The 23,255-nt window shown below is 30.8% G+C and overlaps 2 protein-coding genes across 3 annotated transcripts; one reads left to right on the top strand and one right to left on the bottom strand.

Annotated features, from left to right (window-relative positions):
* Nucleotides 1-2,707: 2,707 nt before the first annotated feature.
* Nucleotides 2,708-10,364, bottom strand: LOC136984909 (uncharacterized). Of its 2 annotated transcripts, XM_067282046.1 has the most exons (9): nt 10,147-10,364; nt 10,048-10,067; nt 9,826-9,894; nt 9,304-9,369; nt 4,884-4,947; nt 4,669-4,796; nt 4,521-4,593; nt 3,945-4,072; nt 2,708-2,840 (listed from the first exon to the last, which is right to left on the bottom strand). In XM_067282046.1, exons 1-9 carry the CDS (start codon nt 10,227-10,229, stop codon nt 2,788-2,790), a joined length of 684 nt encoding a protein of 227 aa, XP_067138147.1. In that variant the 5' UTR covers nt 10,230-10,364; the 3' UTR covers nt 2,708-2,787. The 2 variants fall into 2 exon arrangements, with proteins under 2 accessions (XP_067138147.1, XP_067138149.1); XM_067282048.1 differs by lacking the exon at nt 9,304-9,369.
* A 6,807-nt stretch (nt 10,365-17,171) lies between these two features.
* On the top strand, nt 17,172-18,020 carry LOC136984910 (uncharacterized protein F54H12.2-like). Its single transcript, XM_067282049.1, has one exon. The coding sequence runs from the start codon at nt 17,172-17,174 to the stop codon at nt 18,018-18,020; it is 849 nt and encodes a 282-aa protein (XP_067138150.1).
* The last annotated feature ends 5,235 nt before the right edge of the window (nt 18,021-23,255 follow it).

The following is a 23,255-nucleotide window of genomic DNA, read 5'->3' as shown; positions in this document are numbered from 1 at the left end:
TGTTTTACGTTACGCATATTTTAAACGGTTGTGAAATATTCCAAATAAGTTTAAAATATTGACATTTATCTTTAAATGGATATTTTTATTCTAGTTCTGTGCTCTTACTCAACTTGAAAAATCTTATGATTACTCAATGATAAATTTCTAAACATGTAGTTCTATTTATATTAAAATATTTGTACAGTATATCGTGTAATCTGCCAAAATATTACTCACATTTATATCCGAAGCAATTATTCTTAAGAAATAAAGCAAAAAATTGCAAAAGTTTCTTTCTCATTCGAAAATCGCCCACTTACAACAAAGAAAGTGAAACAATGGAAAAAGGTATTGTTACCGATATTGTTGCGTTTCGCGTGACGATGAAGCCGATTTAGTAAAAATACCTGATTATTTTTAATTCAACAAATATCGAAATAGCGGAAAAAATAATTTTTAATTTCTAGCGAACTTTCGATTTCAAGATAACTGCGGCCATTGCAAAAATAACAAATTCTAATCTATCGAACGTTACGTTTTAAAATATTCCATTTCTTACGTTACGCAAAGTTTCGCTAATTAAATTTGTACAAAAAATATCGATATGAAATAAAATATTACTTTTAATTTCTAGAAAACTTCCTATTTCAAGATAACGGAGCCATTAAAAATATAACGAATTCTAATATGTCGAACGTTACGATTAAAATTATTTCTTTTATTACGTTACGCTATTAAATTTCTGCAAAAATTATGAAAATAGCGAAATAAATAACTTTTAATTGCTAGCGAACTTTTAATTTCAAGATGGCGGCGGCCACTGGAAATAGCACAAATTCCAATGTGTGGAACATTACGATTAAAAATGTTTCCTTTTTTACGTTACGCAATTTTTTGCTAATTAAATTTCTACGAAAATTATGAAAATAGCGAAAAAAATGACTTTTAATTTCCAGCGAAAATTCTATTTCGAGATGGCAGCAACCATTAAAAATATAACAAATGCTAATAGGTCGAACGTTACGATTAAAATTTTTTTTCTTACGTTACGCATATTTTAAACGGTTGTGGAATATTCCAAATCAGTTGAAAATATTGACATTTATCTTTAAATGGATATTTTTATTCTAGTTCTGTGCTCTTACGCAACTTGAAAAACTTTATAATTACTCAATGATAAATTTCTAAACATGTAGTTCTATTTATATTAAAATATTTGTACAGTATATCGTGTAATCTGCCAAAATATTACTCACATTTATATCCGAAGCAATTATTCTCAAGAAATAAAGCAAAAAATCGCAAAAGTTTTTTTCTCATTCGAAAATCGCCCACTTACAACAAAGAAAGTGAAACAATGGAAAAAGGTATTGTTACCGATATTGTTGCGTTTCGCGTGACGATGAAGCCAATTTAGTAAAAGTACCTGATTATTTTTAATTCAACAAATATCGAAATAGCGTAAAAATAATTTTTAATTTCAATTAGGATTAATATTAATATTGCAAGCCATAAGTTTATAGTTATTGTCAGATTTCGTCACTTTATTATGGTCCCGGGAACATCTATGACCTAAACACCTACTAAAGTAACCTTTGCTTTTGACAACATTTAGTCACATGACTTATTTTTCCAAGCCGAACCAATATAAGCCCGATTCAGCTCCTTCAGGGGAGTCTCTCACCGAATGCCAGATCAGTGACATCCAGGAATTTAATGAGGAGCCGTTGCTCCGAATTATTCTTTATCAAGTGCGATCCGTGTATCTCAGTCGCGACTTTGTTAAATTGTGCACCGCAGCAAGGAAATACTGATTCGAACTTCCGTGGAAGTGTCAAAGAGGTATGACAACAAATCCTGTAAACTCTCTCGGCCCCTTAAACCTGTACTCGAGAGATAGGGAATCTCGATAAATATTCGATGTTCGTTATTGTAAATGTCTGTTTGTTATCCAATAAATTTTGATTTTCTTGTTAATGGTGCCCTTTACTCGTTTATTGCTGACGCCCTTACCAACGACCCCTCTCTCCTCCTCCACTCGACCTGACAAAAGAATCCCGACCCCTCGGGATCATAAAACGTAAACAAGCCATCCACCTATTAGTGGATGGCTTCTTTACGTTTTAGGTGTGTGTGTGTGTGTGTGGTGTGTGTGTGTGTGTGTGTGTGTGTGTGTGTGTGTATCTCTTAATTAACTGCGTTAATTAATCTCTCGATGCTGTCACGTATACTAAATATACAAATATAGTGGTACCTTCGGTAGTAGACCGAACAATTACGACCCACTAGAACAAATTTTCGATTAATAAATATTATTTTAATTCTGTCATTAGTAAACAGTTTTCTGTGATAAAAATGATTGGGCCTAACTAATTTAAAAGTAAAATAAAACAAAAACACTATCCTTTGGGGATTAAGAATAAAGAGCGGCCCCATCAGGGATGGGGAGTCAGCAGAAAAATACACGACTCTCGTCTCCCGAATCGGTGTGTTTTTTTTTTTAAATCGACTCCAATTTCCCATCCCTGAAACCTACAACAAAGGGAGGCACGTACTGTACCCCAAGTACTCCAATGTATGGGAAGACGAAGAGGGATACCGCTCTAACACCAGGCCCCGTAAAAGCTCTCGTCAGCTCCGGTCACATATTATTAATACATGTAATTTATAAGGAATTACAAATTATCAGTAACAAGATAATAATTCAATTAGTTTATATCCTCGATTTTCTGCATCAATATATTTTATTTCGAATAAAATCGAGCGCAATATTCAGAATGATTAATAATTCGGTAGTTTATAAGCCTATCGGCCTTCAAAATCGAATATGATTACATCAGGATCGTCGTCTTCTTCACCTAAAATAAATATAAATGATTTTTTTTTGAAAATTCATCAACAAATTTTATTCATAATATAGAGAATATATTGAATACACATTTTAAGGATAATGTAGAAAACTAATGTTGAATTTCGTTATTAAGTTTATTCATTAACATAAAAAACAAATTTGCGGGAAAAACATAATGGAATCCTTGATTAATCACAAGAGTGAGCCCACCCTGGGGAGGCTTGATTTGAATGAAACAACTCACTTCTCTTTTATTTGAACCTAATAACTATTGCATTAGAATTAAAAGCATAGAGGTAACTAAAGAATAAAAAATCTATTAAGTAATTTTAAATCGATTTTACTTATAAATTATCAACTTTTTAAACAACAATGCTCAGAGGCGTAAGAGCATTATTAGCTATTACGCCTTATGTTTAGTTCTTATATCAATATATATTGCTCTTAGATTATGATATGTTATTACATATAAATTAGATATTAGCTATTCGATGTTTTTGTTAAAACTATTGAATAGGATTTGAAAGAGATGACATGGAGACATACCTATTCACAAATATGGGTTTATTCCTTTCTAATGTTGTAAAACTATTTGTATAAATAAAATACTAATTAAATTAAAAACAAAATTTTCACCGCTTTTCAAAACATACTTTATTTCGTATAACTTATGTTTTTAATGTAAGGCATCGTTCTATCTGGTTCAGGCACGTATCAGCAAATAACTTTGCTGATATCTTTCTATCTTGGACTATGTAAATTCTATTATAGGTAACATTTTTATCAGAAAGTGACATTTCTAATCTAGACTTTAAAGCCTTTAATCTTCATTAAAATCAGTAACATTAAAATTAAAATTTGTTAATTGTGTTACCATTTTTCATATAATTAAAACATCGCTATCGTACTTGAAGAATGCATTTGTTTTTATATTTTAAACTATATAACATCATAAAGCTACTACAAATGATTTCAAAATTTTAACATTACTTCTTAGTCATTCACAATGATTATAAAATAATTATACACTTCATAAGTGATAACAAGTGAGAACCAGAAATGAAAAAGAAATAATAATAATGACGTTTAATTTGCTTTAAAAAAACTTTACCTGTAAAAACGCAGTCGGGAATTTCCTTCACAGGGTCATATTCACCATTACTTTTAGTACAGGTGGTTTCCATTCGTCTCGAGCCATCAGGATATCCATATCCGCTTTGGCATTGTGATTTACAGCGTCTATATATAGAAAAAAATAATATATTTTAAAAATCCTGAATGTAATAATTTCTTAAACACTATAAATTAAATTTAAATCGTTGAACAGAGAATATGTCTAGAAGAAAAATTCTTACATGCAAACGATGTTAGGCTATCAGATCGGATTTATACGAGTATATCCGCATCTCAGGCTAATGTTAAGAGACTCTTAAAACAATTCAGAGTAAGGCTCTAATTCACTTTCTAAGGCACTAGAATTTCACTTTTTTAAAAATTATTATCTGATGGAAAGATCTTTTATATCCTAAATTTACAACTTAAGAAAAGCCTAAATCTAAATTTGATTCATCTAATATGAAAATTATGGGTCCAAATTGCAAGACATCTTGGAATTAAATGAATGAATACAATATAACACTTAACGTAATTAAAATGAAAATTAAATAGAAATATAAAAATAACTTACTGAGTTTTTGAATCGGTTATACACATAACAAATTGATGTTTTCCTGTAACAATATCACAACCGATACTTGGCACTGAAAGCCGAATGTTTTAATTATTTTTAAAGTACAGATTAACGTTTAATTATTTAAATATATTAATTTCCTTACCTGCAGGTTCACAATCAGGAATTATCTCGATTTTATTCCACATATTCCCATTATATGAGCAATTATAACTTTTAACGATTGAACCGTCTGGAAATTTATAATTTGCAATACATTTTGCTTCACAGAATCTGTAAATAAAGTTTATTGTAAAATTATTTTAATTTTTAAAGCAATTAATTTTAAAATAAACTGTAAATAGAAACAAGAAAACTTACTCTCTTTCTCTATAATAGTTACATGTTAATGATCCACTTAGAGGTGGTTTGGCATGGTTACATCCTGAATAATTAAGATAAATTCCCATATATTAAAAAAGTGTTTGTTAATTTGAAAAGGAGATCTTAAAAACGATATAATTTTAGCACATAATTTTAATAATATATTAAATAATTATATAAAAGTTCTTAAAAATAACAAGAAAAACAATTCCCGCGACATTTTCAACATTTTCTATCTTATACCATGTTCTTGTAAAAATAAGAGTGTATGTGCAGGAGATATTAGATTAAAACACAAGGAATCGCCATAATATTTGCATTTTTAGATGAATAATTGTAAAATTAAAAAGAGGATATTAAAATATTACACAAAGAAAATAATAATTACAAATGAAAATTCTTTAAGACATTTTGAAATAGTTAAACATAAAAATAACATTAATTTGAACACTGGTATATGTGTATAGTACATACATATTGGAATGACAATCCTTGATCTATAGCAGTGGATAGGAAGCTGTGCCTGATCTCTGAATAAGTATGTGTTGTCTCGATAGGGGTTTAGTTGTATCCAATGGCACATTGGAAATTTAATCTTGGGGAGCCGAATTAAATGGATAAAAAGTTTTTTTTAATGAGAATTCAATAAAATTCTCACCTTATGTGGTTGCTTATTCATAAGTAGAATAGAAATAGAAATAGAAGACATGACAGAATATAAATAAAAAACAAGTAATATAAAAAAAATTTTTTTAAGTCAATTCCTACTTAGGTCAACAAAGAAAAATTTTATTTTAGTTACTTTTTATTAAATAATCACAATTAATATAAATATGTATATACATATGACAGAATCACAATATTAAGTGGCAAAATAGAAAGAGAAATCGGAATTGAACCCAAAGCATAAAATTTCTTCAATTTTATTTTTTGAGAAAAATCCTCCATTCTAACCACTAAGCCACAACTGCTAACTCACTCTCGAAAATCATTTGGATAAAACATCTACTTAAAGCAAAAATTTTCAAAAATTTATTGATTTTCGCAGGAATTGAACTCGTATTCTTCACCTTCACGCGAAAAATACTGAAATCCTTGCATTTTACCGATTGAGCTACTTCCTGTTGATTTCAATTTTCATTACAAACTGCTAAAACTCTATTTAAAGTATTAATAATTAGGTTAATGTTACCCTTGGTATCGAAGATGGCGACGGGGAAATTTTTTCCGTAGATACTAGACGGCGACGGGGAAATTTATTAATTTGCATAATGCGACAGATAGTACGGGTACGCCTCCTAACGTTTAGATCACTCGGTATTCTACTTCGAGATTATCCATTGTTAATCTGCTTCCAGATTATCACTCGAGTATCTGATTCGAGATTACCGGAAACGCGGCCATCTCGAACGTAGGAAAAAAAAATTTCCCTGTCGCGATCTTCGATACCACATGTAATATTAACCAATAATTAAATTTAATTAATGAATTAATATTTGAAAAAACTGTATTAACATCAAGTGTCATCCACTACAAGTTTAAAAAAATGTATTTGAACTTGAGTGGATGAATAAAAAGTATTTTATTAACGATTGAAAATTTGAACAAGATATATAATATATTATATATATATTGTATATATATAGGGAGAGTGTGAACTAATAGTAGGAATTTAACAAGGAATATTAATTTGAACAATTGGAAAGGTTTTGCTACTGGTTGTCTCCTTAGAAATGTAGAATTGTGGAAGAGAAAGCCGAACCTTATGTGTCTATTTTACTTATAGAGGTATGTGACTTACTACTGAAGTTCTATAAAGAATTTAATTAAATTGTGGATTGTTTGTAGACAGTGGTGATATTCAGCGGGTTCGCACAGTATCTAGGGAAAAACGGGCCAAACCCGTTGTTAAAATTTTCAGTTTTCCGAACCTTGTTAAACACACGGAACATTTCTCAGTGGTTTTGTTTTTTTAAAAAAATATATTAAAATATACGTATTATACTCTGTAATACTACTAAACTAGAGCCTTATACCCCGTTCGCACCGAGCATTTCAATCTAGATTGTGAGCAAGGTCGGGGACTATGTCTTGGTGCGATCTCTCTCCGACCGTTTCAATCTCGACCGAAACGAGGTTTAATCGCGATCGATTCAAGAGAGTTCTTGAAACTAGATCCAGTCATAAGAGAGATCCCACAATCCCACGCGCGCGAGATAATACAAGATGGTTGTGGAAGACATGTCGGGCTATGGACAGCGAAATAAAAAGAATATTGTATTTCGAGAGATGATGACATCTGTCTATTATCAGCAGTGCCATTCGGGGTGAAAAATTTCTCTGCCTAAAAAAGGAAAAAAAAAAGGTCGACAGCAGTAATGCAGTAATATACTATTGTTACCTGGTATTCGCCCAGGGCTCGTTACGTTCCAAATACGCCACTGATTATTAGATATATCGCAAGAAAAGGTATTATATTTATTTCTAGCCAAAACTTCCATTTCATTTGTCGGTGATTGTCAGGGAAAAATTTTCTGCTAGCGAACCCTTTGTTAACTATTTCGAATATCACCACTGTTTGTAGTTATAAACACTCCATCTATACTGAAGAGGGATACCGCAATAGTGATATCCTAAATGTATATATATAAATGGAAATGAAAGGATGGTTTATTAACAAGTAAGGGCTGTTAATTAATGTTCTTTCTGTGAAATTATTTGACTTAAAAATCCGGATAAGAGACTTTGGATCAACATTTAACTGATAATAAAAAGCCCTATAAAATATCTATAAAATTATTAAACCCGATTCAGGTAGAAGTTAATTAAAAATAGTTTGAGAAATTTAAATTAGTATAAAATAAGAATTACATTTAAAATTTAAAATGTTAAATGCAAATTAATATGAAAAAATACAACAATTTAAAAACCTTTAGATAATTTTTACAAAATATTTTCACTATCAAACAGCTTCTCTGAAGTCAAACTAAAAATTTTCAACAAATTTTTTAAAATATACGTAAGTTGTATTTAATTATTTATTTATTTATTTAGACTCAGATTAAGAAGGATCAGCTGGACTGTTTATGTCAAACATTATGATGAATTGTTAGTTTTCTTTATAAAAAACATGATACGGCCTATCAGCAATTAAGTGGTTAACACCACTGAACATTTGTAGTGAGTTAATCGCGCCTCATCAACAGAATGACATCATGAAATTACCTGGGTTTTCTTCACGTGTTTAACATCTAAATAAAGATTAAGGAGTGTCCTGCGAGGATTTCCCATAGAAAGTTCCTTCCAAGATCCACTTACCTGTTAACACGTCGCCGAAGTGTTGCATTGTCTTACCCTACCAATTCTAAAAAAAAGTGATATAAACAAATATTTTTATTCGTTTAATAAATTATATTCATACATTTTCATGGCTTTTAAAGCAAGATGAAGTTTTCTATTTATGACTCTTCAAACGCGTTTTCATTTACAATTTTTAATCTTTAATTACAATCTTTAATATATTGATCAATCCGCAATTGCTAATTTAAATTGAATTATTTTAAATAATTTTTAACTATAAAATACGAAACACTGACATAAATATTTTTATCATAATAACTTTTTGTAATTTATAAAAGTGGAAACTAAACGAAAAACATATTTTAAAGTGGGGAATTTATAATACTATGTAGTATCATAAAAATTACAGTAAATTTACTAAAATTTTAAATTAATACTGCTTGTTTATAGGTAAAATGATAATATCCACAGTTCTAAAGCTTCAAAAAATTGGAAAAAATTAATAAATTACTAAAACTAGAAACATTATTATTACTGAAATACGAGTTACATCAGTAATTCATTCAGATTCTGAAACAAGTACGTTCCATCTCACAAATGTGGGATCAGCCAAGGCCTTGGATCAGCCCTGTCAGAAAGTCAAAAATACATATGAGTAGTGTTCAAAACAAATAAAAATTTGATATAAAGTTTCCTTTCCTGTTTTTTATATAAAATTCCAAATTTTGGGACTTATCTTTGTCCAAATATCTCAGCTAATAGCTCCCTATCTAAATCTAAATACAATTTACCTTATAAATTACCAAAGTGAATAATAAAGTGAAATTTTTGTCTCAGAATTTATCATAAAAAATTTTCAGTCATCTGAATTTATACACAATGTTTTATATTTATATTAGATATCTGAAGATAGTATTTTTTCAATATTAATTAATTATAAAATACACTAATTTTGTTATTACAAACAATAACTTGTAATAATTAACAATATATATAAAATAAAATTTATCGAGATTTTATATTATATTATAATAATATTACATTGTTATAATAATATTACAGCATTATTAAATTAATGTAAAATTGATATTATTTTTAATTAAGAAATAAAAATTACCAATAAGATTGTCACTATCTCTTTTCTTTCTTTCTTTTGTAATACCGGATTTCTTAATTTCGAATTCTAGAAATTAATACGAAAAATTACAAAGCTGTTATAAATACTCTTTAGCTAAATATCTTTTTACAATTTAATTACATAAAATATAATATATAATTCTTTATAGTCTAGTGATGTAATTCTATATATAAAGACTACATAGAATTAACCTTTTTCTAACTCTAGATCTATTTTTAACTCTTCAATTCTCCATAATTTCTGTCCTGCGAGCATTTAAAGGGAGTTTCTCAAACCTATTATGAATTCTATCATGCTCACAATACGGTGGTCGGTTGATGAAGAAAAGATTTTTGAAGTTTCGACCAGAACTCGCACCCGGATTTCCAGTCGTTTTAGCATTACTTTTAAAAAATTATTTTATAAAATTATGCTATAATATTCTATAAATTAAATCCTGTTGTTATTAATTAACAAATGTAAAAAGAAATAATTTTAATGAACCATTAAACACTAAATTACCTCTTGTACGTTTATTTCCATTTTGATCTATGTATTCTTCTCTAACTATTTCAGCCACACTTTGATTATCTGAAATTTAGTATAATAATATTAAAGATATAATAAAGTCTGTAGTTTTTTCGTTGTGCCAAAGACACAAGAGCAACGAAAAACTGTGTGTACTACAGTAGTTATTGCTAAATAAATAGAAACATTAATTTGGAAAATTACAAATGAAATTACCTGATTCAGAATCTTCCAATCTGTTAAAACTGAATTCAAGTCTATTAACGTATTTTTAGAATCATGAATTTAAGAATGTTTATGAATATTTAATCTTACCTTCTGTAAAAATTATCAGGGAGAGAAGAAGCGATCGATAATATAAAAATAAAAACACCCAATACCTTAATATTAAACATCATTTAATTTTACTGAAATCCGTAGAGTGTTATTGCAAATTAAAACAAATTATCTGATAAATAATAGTTAATGGAAATGCATTTGAATCTAGGAAGAATCACTTCCTTCTTTGGAGTTTTCAGAAACGTTATCTTATCTACAATACGTGGAAGTTACAAAAAAAAAGAAGAATGCGATACACAATATCTTAAAAAATGTAGGAACTAGTTGCGTAACTTTTCGGCTGTTATGAGATTTTATTTTAAAAATAATATTTATATTATTATTCATAATAAAATTGTTGTGTCATCTATTGTGAGATTTTGTCATAAAAAAAAACTTTTATATTATTACTTATTTTAATATAGTAAAAAGTTAATTTTGAGGGTAGAAATAAATTTTATAAAAAAAATTGTAAATTAGAATAACCAGTAAAATCTTCATTCAGTTCGATCTCTTTCGATATATGACACATAACACCCCGCTATCTCCCCACCCCTCGATCTTTAACTATCGAAATTTAATAGCATCAATGCTTCTTACACACAAGCTATTATGCCGAATTTCGTTCTTAATCATTCCCCTATCCTAACAAGTAAGATATTAAACGAAATAGATGCATACATACACGCACATTGACATATATACAAGGATCGGTCTGGAAAATTTAAAAATATCGCCAGTTTTTAATTTTTTTCGTCGCTTCAAATGATTTATTGCCACTAGTTTTACTTACTAATTAATGCAGGTGTCGGTCAAGGTCCTAGAATATAAGGTTACCTCTTAATTGGGTGTCAGTAGCCTTATCAGCTTGGCGTATGAAAGGCAAAAGTAACATGTTAAACTGTCACTTACAAGGATAAGACCAGACGTTCGGGTCTTCGATTCGAACGAAACTTCAGTGAGCACGTAGTCTTAAACACAAACAGATTCTTGTCTAAATAACAGGACCCACTTCTCAAGCGATTCCAAAAAACGGGCATCTGAAAATTTAGTGTTCTTTTCGAATATTGAAGACGGGACTTTACGTTTTTGGAAGGTTGGTTATGGACGATAGCGTCCGTTATTTAGAGTGTCCGTTATATATAATATAATAATAGATGTCTTATTTGAAGGGTCTGGAGATTGTAAAAATGCCCGTTAAGTAGAGGTCCGTTAATGGAAGTTTCAGTGTATTGTGATTTCTTGTTTACAAATCTGACATAACTTTGGAATTGCAGAAGTTCGTAGCCAGAAAAGATTTCCGGAAGCATGTTTAGAGTGAGAAAATATCAACTTTTAAGTCTCCTTATATTTTATTCGTAATTCTACCTTATATTCTTACAAGTTAGAGCATTCCGTTTTAAACATTATCGTATATTTTTATGGAAAATCATTCATTTATAAGTAAGGTGTCCATCTAAAAATTTAACTTATTTTCATTTTTAACTAATAGTAATTACGAATAAAGCATTTATAATTTGTAATTATGACCAGAAAATACTACAAAACGATTCGGATGTTGGCGTTGTTTTCTACAGCGACATAATGTAGAACTAATGCTTGCTCAGGATCTCGACTTTTGTGATTGTGAGGACCTTAGAACAATATATCCGAAGAATGGAACGTATAAACTTATCGGAGGCAAAAGTGCTCGAGCTAAAAGCCTCCATATTAACCCAGAAGAAGAAGAAGCTTTTACTTTTTAAATATAATGTCCATATACATAAAAATACAGTAGAGTTTACTGTACTTTTAAATTTGAAGTTGTTTATTTTATAAATTTATATACATACATATGTACATTTGTAGTTGTTTTAAATGAATAATTTTAATAAATAATGTACATGTGATTGTTAAAGGGAAGTATAAATTCAAATCAATCTCAATTCAACATTATCCAAGTAGCCTAAACTGTAAACTATTTAATTGTAAAAACAATGTTGTATTTGAGCTTTTGCGCCAAACATCGTCTTTTCGAGTTACGAACTTTCGACTTGCGAACAACCGCTACGAACGGATTAAGTTCGTAAGTAGAGACCTTACTTTATTTAAATTTAAATTATCATAAATATGTAAATAATAAGAAATGAATTTATTTACTAGAATCATGCTTTTAAATAATGGACAACATTTAATATTTTAAATTATTTTTATTTCTTAGATAGCTCAATGTCATAGGAAAATGACAGGAAATAGAATGGCGTCACCTCACCCGCCGCAGGGGTTTCTGCGATCACATGACCTGTCACGTGACCGCAGAAACACGTGTCTTTGTTTACATTATTATTATTATTATTATTATTATTATTACTATTACTTTCTTACTATTATATTTGGTAAATTAATTAAAATTAAATAAAAATGTGAAAAATTACAGAAAGCGATGTATAACAAATATATAAGAGCATAATTTAGTACAAAACCTAACAAAATAAAAAAATTTATAAAAGTGACTTCTATACAATACATTTAGGATTTTAAAACAACTTATCAGAAATCATGAAAACTATAACAGAAATATGTAATAAACTAAATAAATTTGTGATATCACAAAAACTAGCAAAAAATTTAAAAAAAAGACGAAAAACAAAAATTTATCTCAGTACTATCATGACCTTGAATAATCTAAGCAGTAAGTTTATTTAAAAACTAGCGAACCCAACCACGCGTTGCTGTGGCTTAAAAGTATCTATTATAAATGTATAACACTTCCTCTGTGAGGGGGATTCCGAAAAATCCCTTTTTAGTGTACATTCTCTTGACGTTCCCTATTTTTTATTTATTTTTTTAACTCTTTTCGCCCTTGGGCACTAAGAGGGCCTCTTTTAGTAGGCCCATTATGGGTTCGACCAGGCCCACAATGGGACGACCGGGTGGTGAGGGACGGGGCCCGACTTATCCGAACGGACCACCCCCGAAAAATTCCTGGGGATTATTCGACCCGTTAGGATTCGATCCCGGGTCCCCCAGAGCGGTAGGCTGCCACCTTGACCGCTCGGCCATCCGGCCATGACGTTCCCTATTAAAACGCAATGAAAAACGCAAAAAAAAAGCATCTAAAATAGTATAATAGAAGCCCAGTTCTTCATGGTAAGCCTTAATTTTGTCCCTCCCCGCGGGGGGAATTTCGACATGTATATTATATAAAAACACGTGCGTATTCGAATGGAACGTTGTGTGAAAATTTCAAAGGAATCGGTGAAGAACTTTCGGAAATTAGCGACAAGGAACAAACGCACATTACATAAAAATTGGATATAAAAATTCTCATCCCGAATTAGTTTCATAATTTAATTTAAAAATAAAATCCAAAAAAATATTTACATATAAAATATGGACAATTATATAAAAATTGGATATAAAAATGCTCATCCCGAATTAGTTTCATAATTTAATTTAAAAATAAAATCCAAAAAAATATTTACATATAAAATATGGACAATTATATAAAAATTGGATATAAAAATTCTCATCCCGAATTAGTTTCATAATTTAATTTAAAAATAAAATCCAAAAAAATATTTACATATAAAATATGGACAATTATATAAAAATTGGATATAAAAATGCTCATCCCGAATTAGTTTCATGAGTTGTTCCACTGCACGAAAATCATTAATGTAATGTCAGGAGGAAAACAGTCGCGCTTTTGATGAAAATGTTCCATACCACTTGGGATAATTTATGCATAGTATGGTAAAAAGTTAAAAGTAACTTATTTCAGTTCAGGAAACACCTCTCTCAATGCTCGAAGTGCTGTATTGAGGTGCTCGCTGACCAAACCACTAAAAATATACCCGAAACATCTGTTCGGTACTATTATGAGATCAGAATTTTGCAGCTCTCAATTTCTCTCTGACTGCCTGATAAGCAATGTTTCCATCAAAAGAAACATGAAAAGCTTCTCCTCCCTCACCATAAAATACCGTGTGTTTGTACTTATCACTGTACTCGGATAAATGTACAGTTTCGTCTCCCTCCGAATATACTGCATCTTTATAAAAAAATGACGCATTTCGTTTGTTCGAACGCAATGTTGTTACTATGGCATCTATTCTTTATTTAGTTTACCACATCTGACTTGCAATTAAGCATAGGTTCGTATCCAGAGGGTCTGTACGAATAATTAAAAATTTTGAAACTTAAACGTTTTGGAAACAGTGATATATTTCGGTTGATTGTTCTATTGGTAAACGTTCTGGAATTAAAAACATGATTGTTATTAATAATTGATAAATAATTTCAAACTTACATAGTACAGCTACTTACGATATGAAGTAGAAGCACGTGCATATTCAGGTCCATATCTTGAACGAAACCAACAGTATTGAAAATCGTCGTTGTACCCAAGGTAGGACGTAAATCTTCCGATTCGAGAATATCGGAGTTTATTACATTAAAAGGAATTGACTGTTTAAATAAATCAGAATATTTACAGCAAATGTAAATTTATTTAGATAATGTAATAAATGAAAAATTATTTTACTGCAATTCAATTATTCTAAAAGTAACTTTGTATAAATGTATTCAAATTAATGTCTAAAAAGACTGCAGTTCCTTTTAAATTTTGAACTAACTTTTATACAAATAAATATACAATAAATCTGTTTAATTGATAGTTTTTAAATTTAAAATTGAGATTGCAACAAATACGAAATTGAAAATAGTCAATTATCGACGTTTCATTAAACATTTTCAAAATGAGCAACATTATTACAACTTTCAACAACAAAAAAGGCTGGCGTAGAATTTATATGAAGGCCAAAGAACAATTACTCGTACATTGCTATTCTATGACAATTATACAATACAAACAATAGACATCTTAAAGCATAGATTACAGGAAAGCATTTGAGAGTGTCCTACGTTTACGGTTCTTACATATATTACACAAATACAAAATGTTCTAACAGTTATTAAAAGATGCGAATAACGAGATTCTAGAAGGAAGGTTTTATACCGAAGAATTACAAAAGGTAACAAAATGATGCAATCAGATTTTTTCGTAACGCTGATAAGTAATGCAAGTATGGACCTGTTTCCCAGGAATACGCAGTCGCATTTCACAGTGAAAATGAGTCCTCCTATTAATTTACACGGAAACTGGAGCGTCGGTCTTGCCGAAGCTATTATTCCAAGAAACTGGTTTAATATATCTAATCATAATAATCAGTATATTGTGACGATCGAAGAAAGCGTGAAAGGAGAAGATGAGTCCTTGCCGGATAAATCATATTTGGTTCCATTAACTTCTATTAAAGGCGATAAAACTGAATTGTTTGATATAATAAATTCAAACATAGTTAGTCTAACAAATTCTAATTTGGCAGAATTTATTTTCGATAAAAATAATCAAACTGTGGATATAAATATAAAAGACGAACACGAGTTATTTATCACCGTAAAGGATTCGTCGAAATTACTTTATATGCTAAACTTACCTAACGAAGATACCGTATTAAGAGGTAATTCGACTCATAATTTTCGACCGTCAACTCAGGACTACTCGAACGAATATTTTAATTTAGTGGAGAAAAATAGAAAGAGAGAAGTAATTAAGAAAGTTTATAAAGACGAAAAAATCTTTATTCCTATCGGATTATACTCGTCTCCCGAAAAATTTCTTAGCATTTTTTAGTATATAAAACTGGCGTTGTTGCCCAATAATAAAATTATTTTAAAAGTTCCGTGGAATATTTCTGTAGAATTTGGAGATGAATTGAAAGACTTTCTCGGATTTACAGCTACAAAATTTCCACCCGGCGAATATATAAGTCGCTATCCCATCGAATGTCGGCAGGAATTTCGGAAATTTTTATTTATTCGAATATTATTTCTTCTCATCACGTAGGAGATATAACGGCGCCGTTATTAAGAGTTATACCCGTTATGGGCACGAAAGAAGATCAGATAGTAAAAGTTTATTCAAAACCTTTGTATTTTCCTATTAGGAAATATTTTATCGAAACAATCGAAATCGAACTGAGATCTGCGAGCGGAAAAGAGATAGTCTTTTTCGGAGGAAAAACAATATTAATTTTATCTTTTAAACAGTTATAAATACCAGTTAGTTTTATATCTAGCGTTAGTTTGTCTTTAAGAAGTGCAAAATGAAGCTCGATCCAGAAGCTTGTATAAATTACTACTGTAATCAAGCAGGAGGTACGTTATGGACTCCCGATTTATATTTGAGGCAACGTTTGATAGGACGAGGTTATTTTGCGGGGCCTCAAATTCAGCGCGGATATGGATTCTTCGGCAATTTTTTTAGAAAATCCATACCAATTCTGTCGAAGATCGGATCATATCTGGGGCGCAAAGCATTAAATTTTGCGTCTGGTGTCGGATCGGACGTAATTGCGAGGAAATCATTTAAAGAATCGGCAAAATCGCATCTAAAGGATATCGGCTCTGAAATTAAAGATGATGTAGTTAAAAAAGTGCAAGGCGGATCGGGTATAAAACGAAAGCGACCAAAGAGACTGAAGCAGTTGCAGAATAAAAGACAGAAAGTACACGATATATTTTCGGAATAAGAAAATGGACCCGAATTCCTGCCCCTGTACCAAAAGCGAGCTGGACTTATTTAGCACCGTTTGGACGCAACTGGCCGTCGACAATACTACAGAAGTTATTGTTCATCCCGTAGCGACAATATCTGATAGTCGTGCTCCGATAGAATTTTACATATCCGGTTCTGGCGAAAATTATATCAACTTGCATTCGATTTATCTCCACGTTCAAGCAAAAATTATTAAAAACGACGGAACGGACGTTTCTGCAGAAGAAAAGGTTACACCTGTTAATTATTTTTTAAATAGTTTATTTTTTCAATGCAGCGTGTTTTTAAATGATAAACAAATAATTTTGCAGACTAATTACCACTACCGCTCTATTTTAGAAGCATTATTATTTTATTCAAAAGATGCGCAAGAAAAACTTTTTTAACGAGCGCATTATTTTATAAAGATACTGCACAATATATGGACTCGTTAGACGATAATAATGAAGGATTGGCTAAAAGATTTAATATTGCTAAACAAAGTAAATTAATAGATTTAATCGAAAGGCTTCATATCGATTTGTCTAATCAACCTAAATTGTTAATTAATAACGTTGATTTAAGAATTAAATTAGAAAGATCTAAAGACAATTTTGCTCTAATGGCTAATAGCAATAATTATAAAATAGTTATAAAAAATGCATCTCTAAAAATTAATAAAGTAGACGTTAGTTCGTCTGTTCAAATTGGAATAGAAAAAGCGCTGCAAACAGGTATCATAAAAATGCCGTTTCGAAGAACCGATGTAAAAGTCTTTACCTTAAGTAGCGGAATACAATCTACTAATAACTCAAATGCCGTAATCGGCCAACTACCTTACAGAATGACCATCGGTCTAGTTTCTAATTCGGCATTTAATGGAAATGTACGATATAATCCTTTCAATTTTAAAAATTACAATTTAAATTATATATGTTTATTAAAAGACAACCAAATGGTACCGCCTCAACCATATTGTCCAGATTATGTAAATTCTATTTACGGAAGAAATTTTATATTATTATTCGAAGATATAGGATGTATTAATCACCATAAATTTACAAATATATCTTACAAGGATTATAAGGACGGCTACACATTATACTGTTTTGACCTTACCCCGGATCAATCCGCCTCCGAATCACATAAGAGCATAAATCAATTAGGAAACATCTCAATCGAATTTAAGTTCACGATGGCATTATTAGAAACTGTAAACGTTATTTGTTTACTCGAATACAATAATACTCTAGAAATCGATGCTTCGAGGACTGTTTTCGTCGATTACTGATGAATACCATCGTGCTGTGGAGGCTTGCATCCAGCGATCCGAAAATAAAAGAAACTTTCGGAGGAGTTTTTGCATCGGATGATTTACCTGTTTGCATCGCTAAGTATAAATCGTTTATAATTAATTTAGACGAAAGAAATAAACCTGGTAGCCACTGGATAGCGGCATTCTTTGATGGAAAAACCTGTTTTTACTACGATAGTTACAGAATTAAACCATCAAAACCAAACAGTGGCGTGCCGTGACATTTGATGATAGGGAAGCTGTGTTTCTGTAAGAAGCCGACTTCCAGGGGTAATCAGTTAATTGCGCGTCAGTTATGGTCTAGGGTTCATTCGTACGTGCGTGGTGGCGGAAGAGACGTATCTGACAAAAACCAACAAAAATAAACATAAAATAAACATATACTATGTACAAAATAGTTTGCTGTAGAACATTCAGCCGTTCGGACATCCTGGGCGTCGATGTAGTTCTTCGATGGTCGATCGAAGGTGGCCCCGAGACAGTGGCATTGACAAATCTGTAGAGCACGGGGAGACTTCCTCCTTTGGCGTCAGGGACATGGTCTAAGTCGAAGTGCCAAGGTTGGCACAATAGATGAGAAATTGTATATTTTTTTTTTTTGCGCGTTGAAACATGGCGTTTTGGTTATTCGGAACGTTAGAACGTTAACCGAGTGCGAGGTGTCCTCGATTGTCGGAGAGATTAAATCAATCTCTGTTCTTTCTTTCGTCCATTTTGATCGGTCGTTCTCCTTCAATCAGGCTTCCCGAGTGGTTGGTTCTTCGTTACTAAACGTAACGAGACTCTTACCTGGAGCGCGAGAAAAGTCAAAATCAAAGACGAATTCGATCTTCCACCGATCATAGGACGACTTCCTTCCGCAATTTATGGTTTCTGCCTGGCAGTTTGATATAAACAATGGGTGTCCGACTACAAACGACTTTTACCTCTGTTTTTTTTTAACTAATAAATTTTTCCCTAAATTAACCGTTTTTTTCGTGTCTTTCGAGACGGGTCAGACCCGTCTGAAACCTCATATTTCCATAAAAGTTTTAAACAAACACTGGAAATGACAAAAATAAACAATTTATGTATTTTAGTTCTAAAATACAATTAATACATACATAATACGAATTGTCATGATACAAACAATGATAGAAAAACTTGTTTTTTCAATTTTTTATAAACTAACTCTATTCGGCAATTTTTTTCTACAAAGTCGTTAATTACTTTAACATAAAAGTCGCTGGTCGTTGACTCCATCAACGTATTTAAAACTCTTTTTCTATCGAAAGCAATGCTAGCGACCACAATCTTCCTCCGACCGAGTGTTCCCAGCCAATGTATGAATTTGCGTCGTGGTCGAAAAACTGCGCTCAACAGACGCACTGGTAGATGGTCTCGTAAAAATTAACGATATTAAATCATATAATTCTTTTAGTACGTCTTTGTTCGGATCGTCATTAATTATAATACTTTTTATGTCTAAGAGTTACTTGTCAATATAGACCGAACACGAATATAAATATTGCGATTCACTACGTAATTTAGATAAATCAAAAAATTTCCCATTAAATTTAATTTAAAGAATTAAAACAAGCTTGGAAAATTTGTTTTTCATAATATTAAAATTATTAACATGTAAAAGTGATAAAGATTCTAAAGATTTTATGTCAATATAATTACAGTATAATTAGAAAAAAATTATAATTAAATATAACTTTGCAAAGAAATGTACAGTACATAAAAATAACATTGGGTACTCTTTACTTTTTAAATTTTAAACAATTCACTTAGTCAGATAGCTCCCTGCCAGTGGCTAAGGAATAGAATCGTTGGAAGTGTTACACGTGTGTAGCTTCCACCAGCTAAATTGGATGAGGTTGGTGCTCTGTAAAGTGCATGCGCCAATGCCCTCTGGCTGCTCTACACCATTTAGTTATTCTTGCTGTGGAAGCTATCTCGTAAGCGCTTCCATTCCGCCACTGGTATTCGAATATACAATAGCAATCTTATCGTTTTTTTCTCGTGTAGTATAGAAATTTGTAATAAGATACATAATGCGGTTATAATAAAATATTAATTTTAATTAATTCAAAGTACGTTAAAATATGAAAATTTATATTTTAGAAAATACAAGGAAAGGAAGGTCATTGGAAGGTGGAAGCGGCGCTTCCACCGCTTCCTATGACGCCACGCCACTGAAACCAAATATTATTAATTTTATAACACGAAATTCTAAAAATTGTTGCTGAAATAATAATGTTCATCAGAGTTTATATTCGATGAATTGCAGGTATTTTTGTTTGTATTTTCTATATAAAATGAATAGAAATCAGTGTTTAAATGAATTGAGTATAACAGATAAAGTCTATAACGACGAATTTGTAACAAACTTCGTTAAACTCCGTTTGTATTTAGCGCGCTCTCTTACTGTAACGTATAATCAATGCTGTAATTCAATGAAAAATAATAAAAGCATTTAAAACGTAAAAAATTGGTTTATTTTTTCGAAAATAAATTACAGTTGGGGTATTGCCATATATCTGTAAATAAAAAACCCAAAATTAAAAAATAAATATAATATTATTTACCAATTTTTATATAAGAATAAAATATATTTACTATGTTTGAACATATACGTCTTATATGAAAAAACGTCGCACAGCGGACAGTGAGCTACAAAACGAGTATGGTCTCTGCAGATGTTGTTTAATGACGTGGCACCATCCTGCGGCTGGCGACATTCGTGCGGATAGCTCGTTCCATGAATACCGCAGACCGTTTCCTTCGTCCGTTTTTTGGGAGGAGGGCAGTTATGCGGATATTTTTTCAGGTGGTTCGGGCACGGAACTCTTATTTCGGAAGATTTCGTTACGCCGAAATCTTCCAGGTCGAAATATGATATGTATATGTTATAAATTTCGCCCGTTAAATTTAAAAAATTTTTTTCAATTCCTCCCCCTTTATAATAAAAAATTTTATATTTTAGAAATAAGTTGTATAAAATTCGGCAAACATTTTCACTTTTCTCCCACTCTCCAAAAGCCCCTTCTTCATACGCTAAATAAAATCCGTGTAAACGGTTGCCAAATCCTACATTTTTTTGATTAGAATAATTTAACGCGTCAAAGATAATATTTTCGTTATAAAAATCAATTTTACCGAATTCGTTCCAATTGCAAGACACGTACCCAAGCTGTCGAATTAATATATCGAATGGAAGATCCATATCATTGATGGTGAATGCTTCGAAATCGATAATCACACCTATATTACATTTCTCCTCCTCCCTTGTATATAAACGGTCTGGATCCATGGTCAGACCGTCAGTCCACGCAGGATGCGAATCTATCCAGTCGTAATGTAATATATATATATATAAATAAATATTATATAAAGAATAAAGAAAACCATGTTTTTATTTTAGTACTCACATTTAAAATTGTAAGATCCAGCACGGCCTGCCGGTGTATCATCATCGTCTATATCTGAAATATTTCTTTTTTAAAATATATTAATTAAATGTAGATATATAAAAAATATACTTACAAGCCATCTTGTAGCTAGATGTTTCAAGTTTGATGGAAACTTCTGAGTTCCGAGCGATATTTATACAAAATTCGAGGGTATAAAAAAATAGTTTTTCTGATACCTTAAACTTTCTAGTTTCCTTGTAGGATCGATAATAAATTAAGTTTGTCGACACTTTTCCCGGTCAAAAATAAATTAGTTTTTCACTTTTTCCGGGGCTAAAGGGTTTACTAAATTAGATTTTTCTAGGACAAAAATTCGCCAAAAGCCTTTCCTGATCAAAAATAAATTACGAAATTAGTTCAGCAACACAGTTTCACTTTTTCTGGGGCTAAAGGGTTTACTAAGTTAGATTTTTCTAGGACAAAAATTCGCCAAAAGCTTTACGAAATTAGTTTGTCGACACAGTTTCCTGTTAGTGAGCTGTTGACTTTCCAGTTCTAACGGGTACAATCCGGTTAGATTAACTCTACCCCGCCCTAAAATACTGCTATATATACTGGGACCAGGAGACCGTCCGACACATCTTGTCTACTACAAGTATTTCCAATACAACTAAGAAAACATGTTGTCAGATGCTGGTAAGAATTTATTATTTTTATTATTTTAAAAATATTTTTATTAAATAGTATGTAATTTTTAATTTAGAAAATGAATTTGATTTTAACGTAAAACAGAATTCCACTAAAAAGGGGCCCAAAACCAAAAAATACTGAAGATCAGGAGACGAAAAAGCAAAAATTTGACTTAGACCTAAGCGTGCATAATACCAAATCTTTGAAAATTCGGCCATTTAGAATCAAAATATGCGAAAATCAAATAATGGAGGTTACAGAATTTCAGTCTACTGCATACATTTCGCTGACAAAGACGAAAGGAAACTATCCATCTAACAAATACAATATTAATGTTAAGGATTTTAAATTATATAAGAAGGCTTTCGATGCAATGGGAGAACATTTAGACGAAAATGTTTAATTTTATATTAAAGAAGAAGGCTTTTAGAGGGTATGCGAAAACATATAGAGCGTTTATTGCAGAAAATGTTGATCCTGCTGTCTTTTTTGAAAAAATAACGCCAACTGTTTATAATATTTTAGCTAACGATAATTTTGTGTGTAGAAGAAAATTTTTGATAAATTTAAAAACTAAATTTTTAAAATATATAGAGGATAATATTGCAGATTATCAAGATGTATATTTTTCCAGTCGTGTTGAGCATATTTTATCCTCGTATATGATTAATGATAAATTAACTAATGCTTTCGATACAATTCTAAATTATATCGACGAATTTATTAAGTATGGATCAGGATGGATACTAAATGAAATTATATTCATAGATATTAATATTGGCATATATAAAAATGAAATTAGTGGCTGCGGAAATATTATTCTTCCTAAATCTTTGGTTAATAAACGATGTGTATTAAATATAAAATGTTCGGACAATCAATGTTTTCTATATTGTATAATTGCACATTTGTATCCCGCAACTGGAAGTAACAGAAATTCTGTATATTTATATAGAAAATATTTAAAATATTTAAATATAAATCGTTTAAAATTTCCTGTAATCGTGAAAAATATTCCTATATTTGAAAAAAATAATTGTCTGACTATTAATGTTTATGGGTACGAAAAGAAATTAACCTCTTAACAGTGGAACAATCAGACGTGGCGCTACCAGTAGTTGTG

This window comes from Centruroides vittatus, unplaced genomic scaffold (genome assembly GCF_030686945.1).
Source record: "Centruroides vittatus isolate TY-2023 unplaced genomic scaffold, ASM3068694v2 contig_940, whole genome shotgun sequence".
Classification (NCBI taxonomy): Eukaryota; Metazoa; Arthropoda; class Arachnida; order Scorpiones; family Buthidae; genus Centruroides; species Centruroides vittatus.
The sequence above is the reverse complement of the archived record's forward strand: the minus strand, read 5'-3'. Positions and strand labels throughout refer to the sequence as shown.

Coding starts and splice junctions, on each gene's coding strand:
- LOC136984909 (XM_067282046.1), bottom strand. CDS start 10,229: ATGATGTTTAATATTAAGGTATTGGGTGTTTTTATTTTTATATTATCG. Junction 4,948..9,303: donor AGATAGTGACAATCTTATTG/GTAATTTTTATT, acceptor TTAATTATTCAG/GATGTAACCATGCCAAACCA. Junction 4,797..4,883: donor AACTATTATAGAGAAAGAGA/GTAAGTTTTCTT, acceptor CTTTATTTACAG/ATTCTGTGAAGCAAAATGTA.
- LOC136984910 (XM_067282049.1), top strand. CDS start 17,172: ATGGACTCGTTAGACGATAATAATGAAGGATTGGCTAAAAGATTTAAT.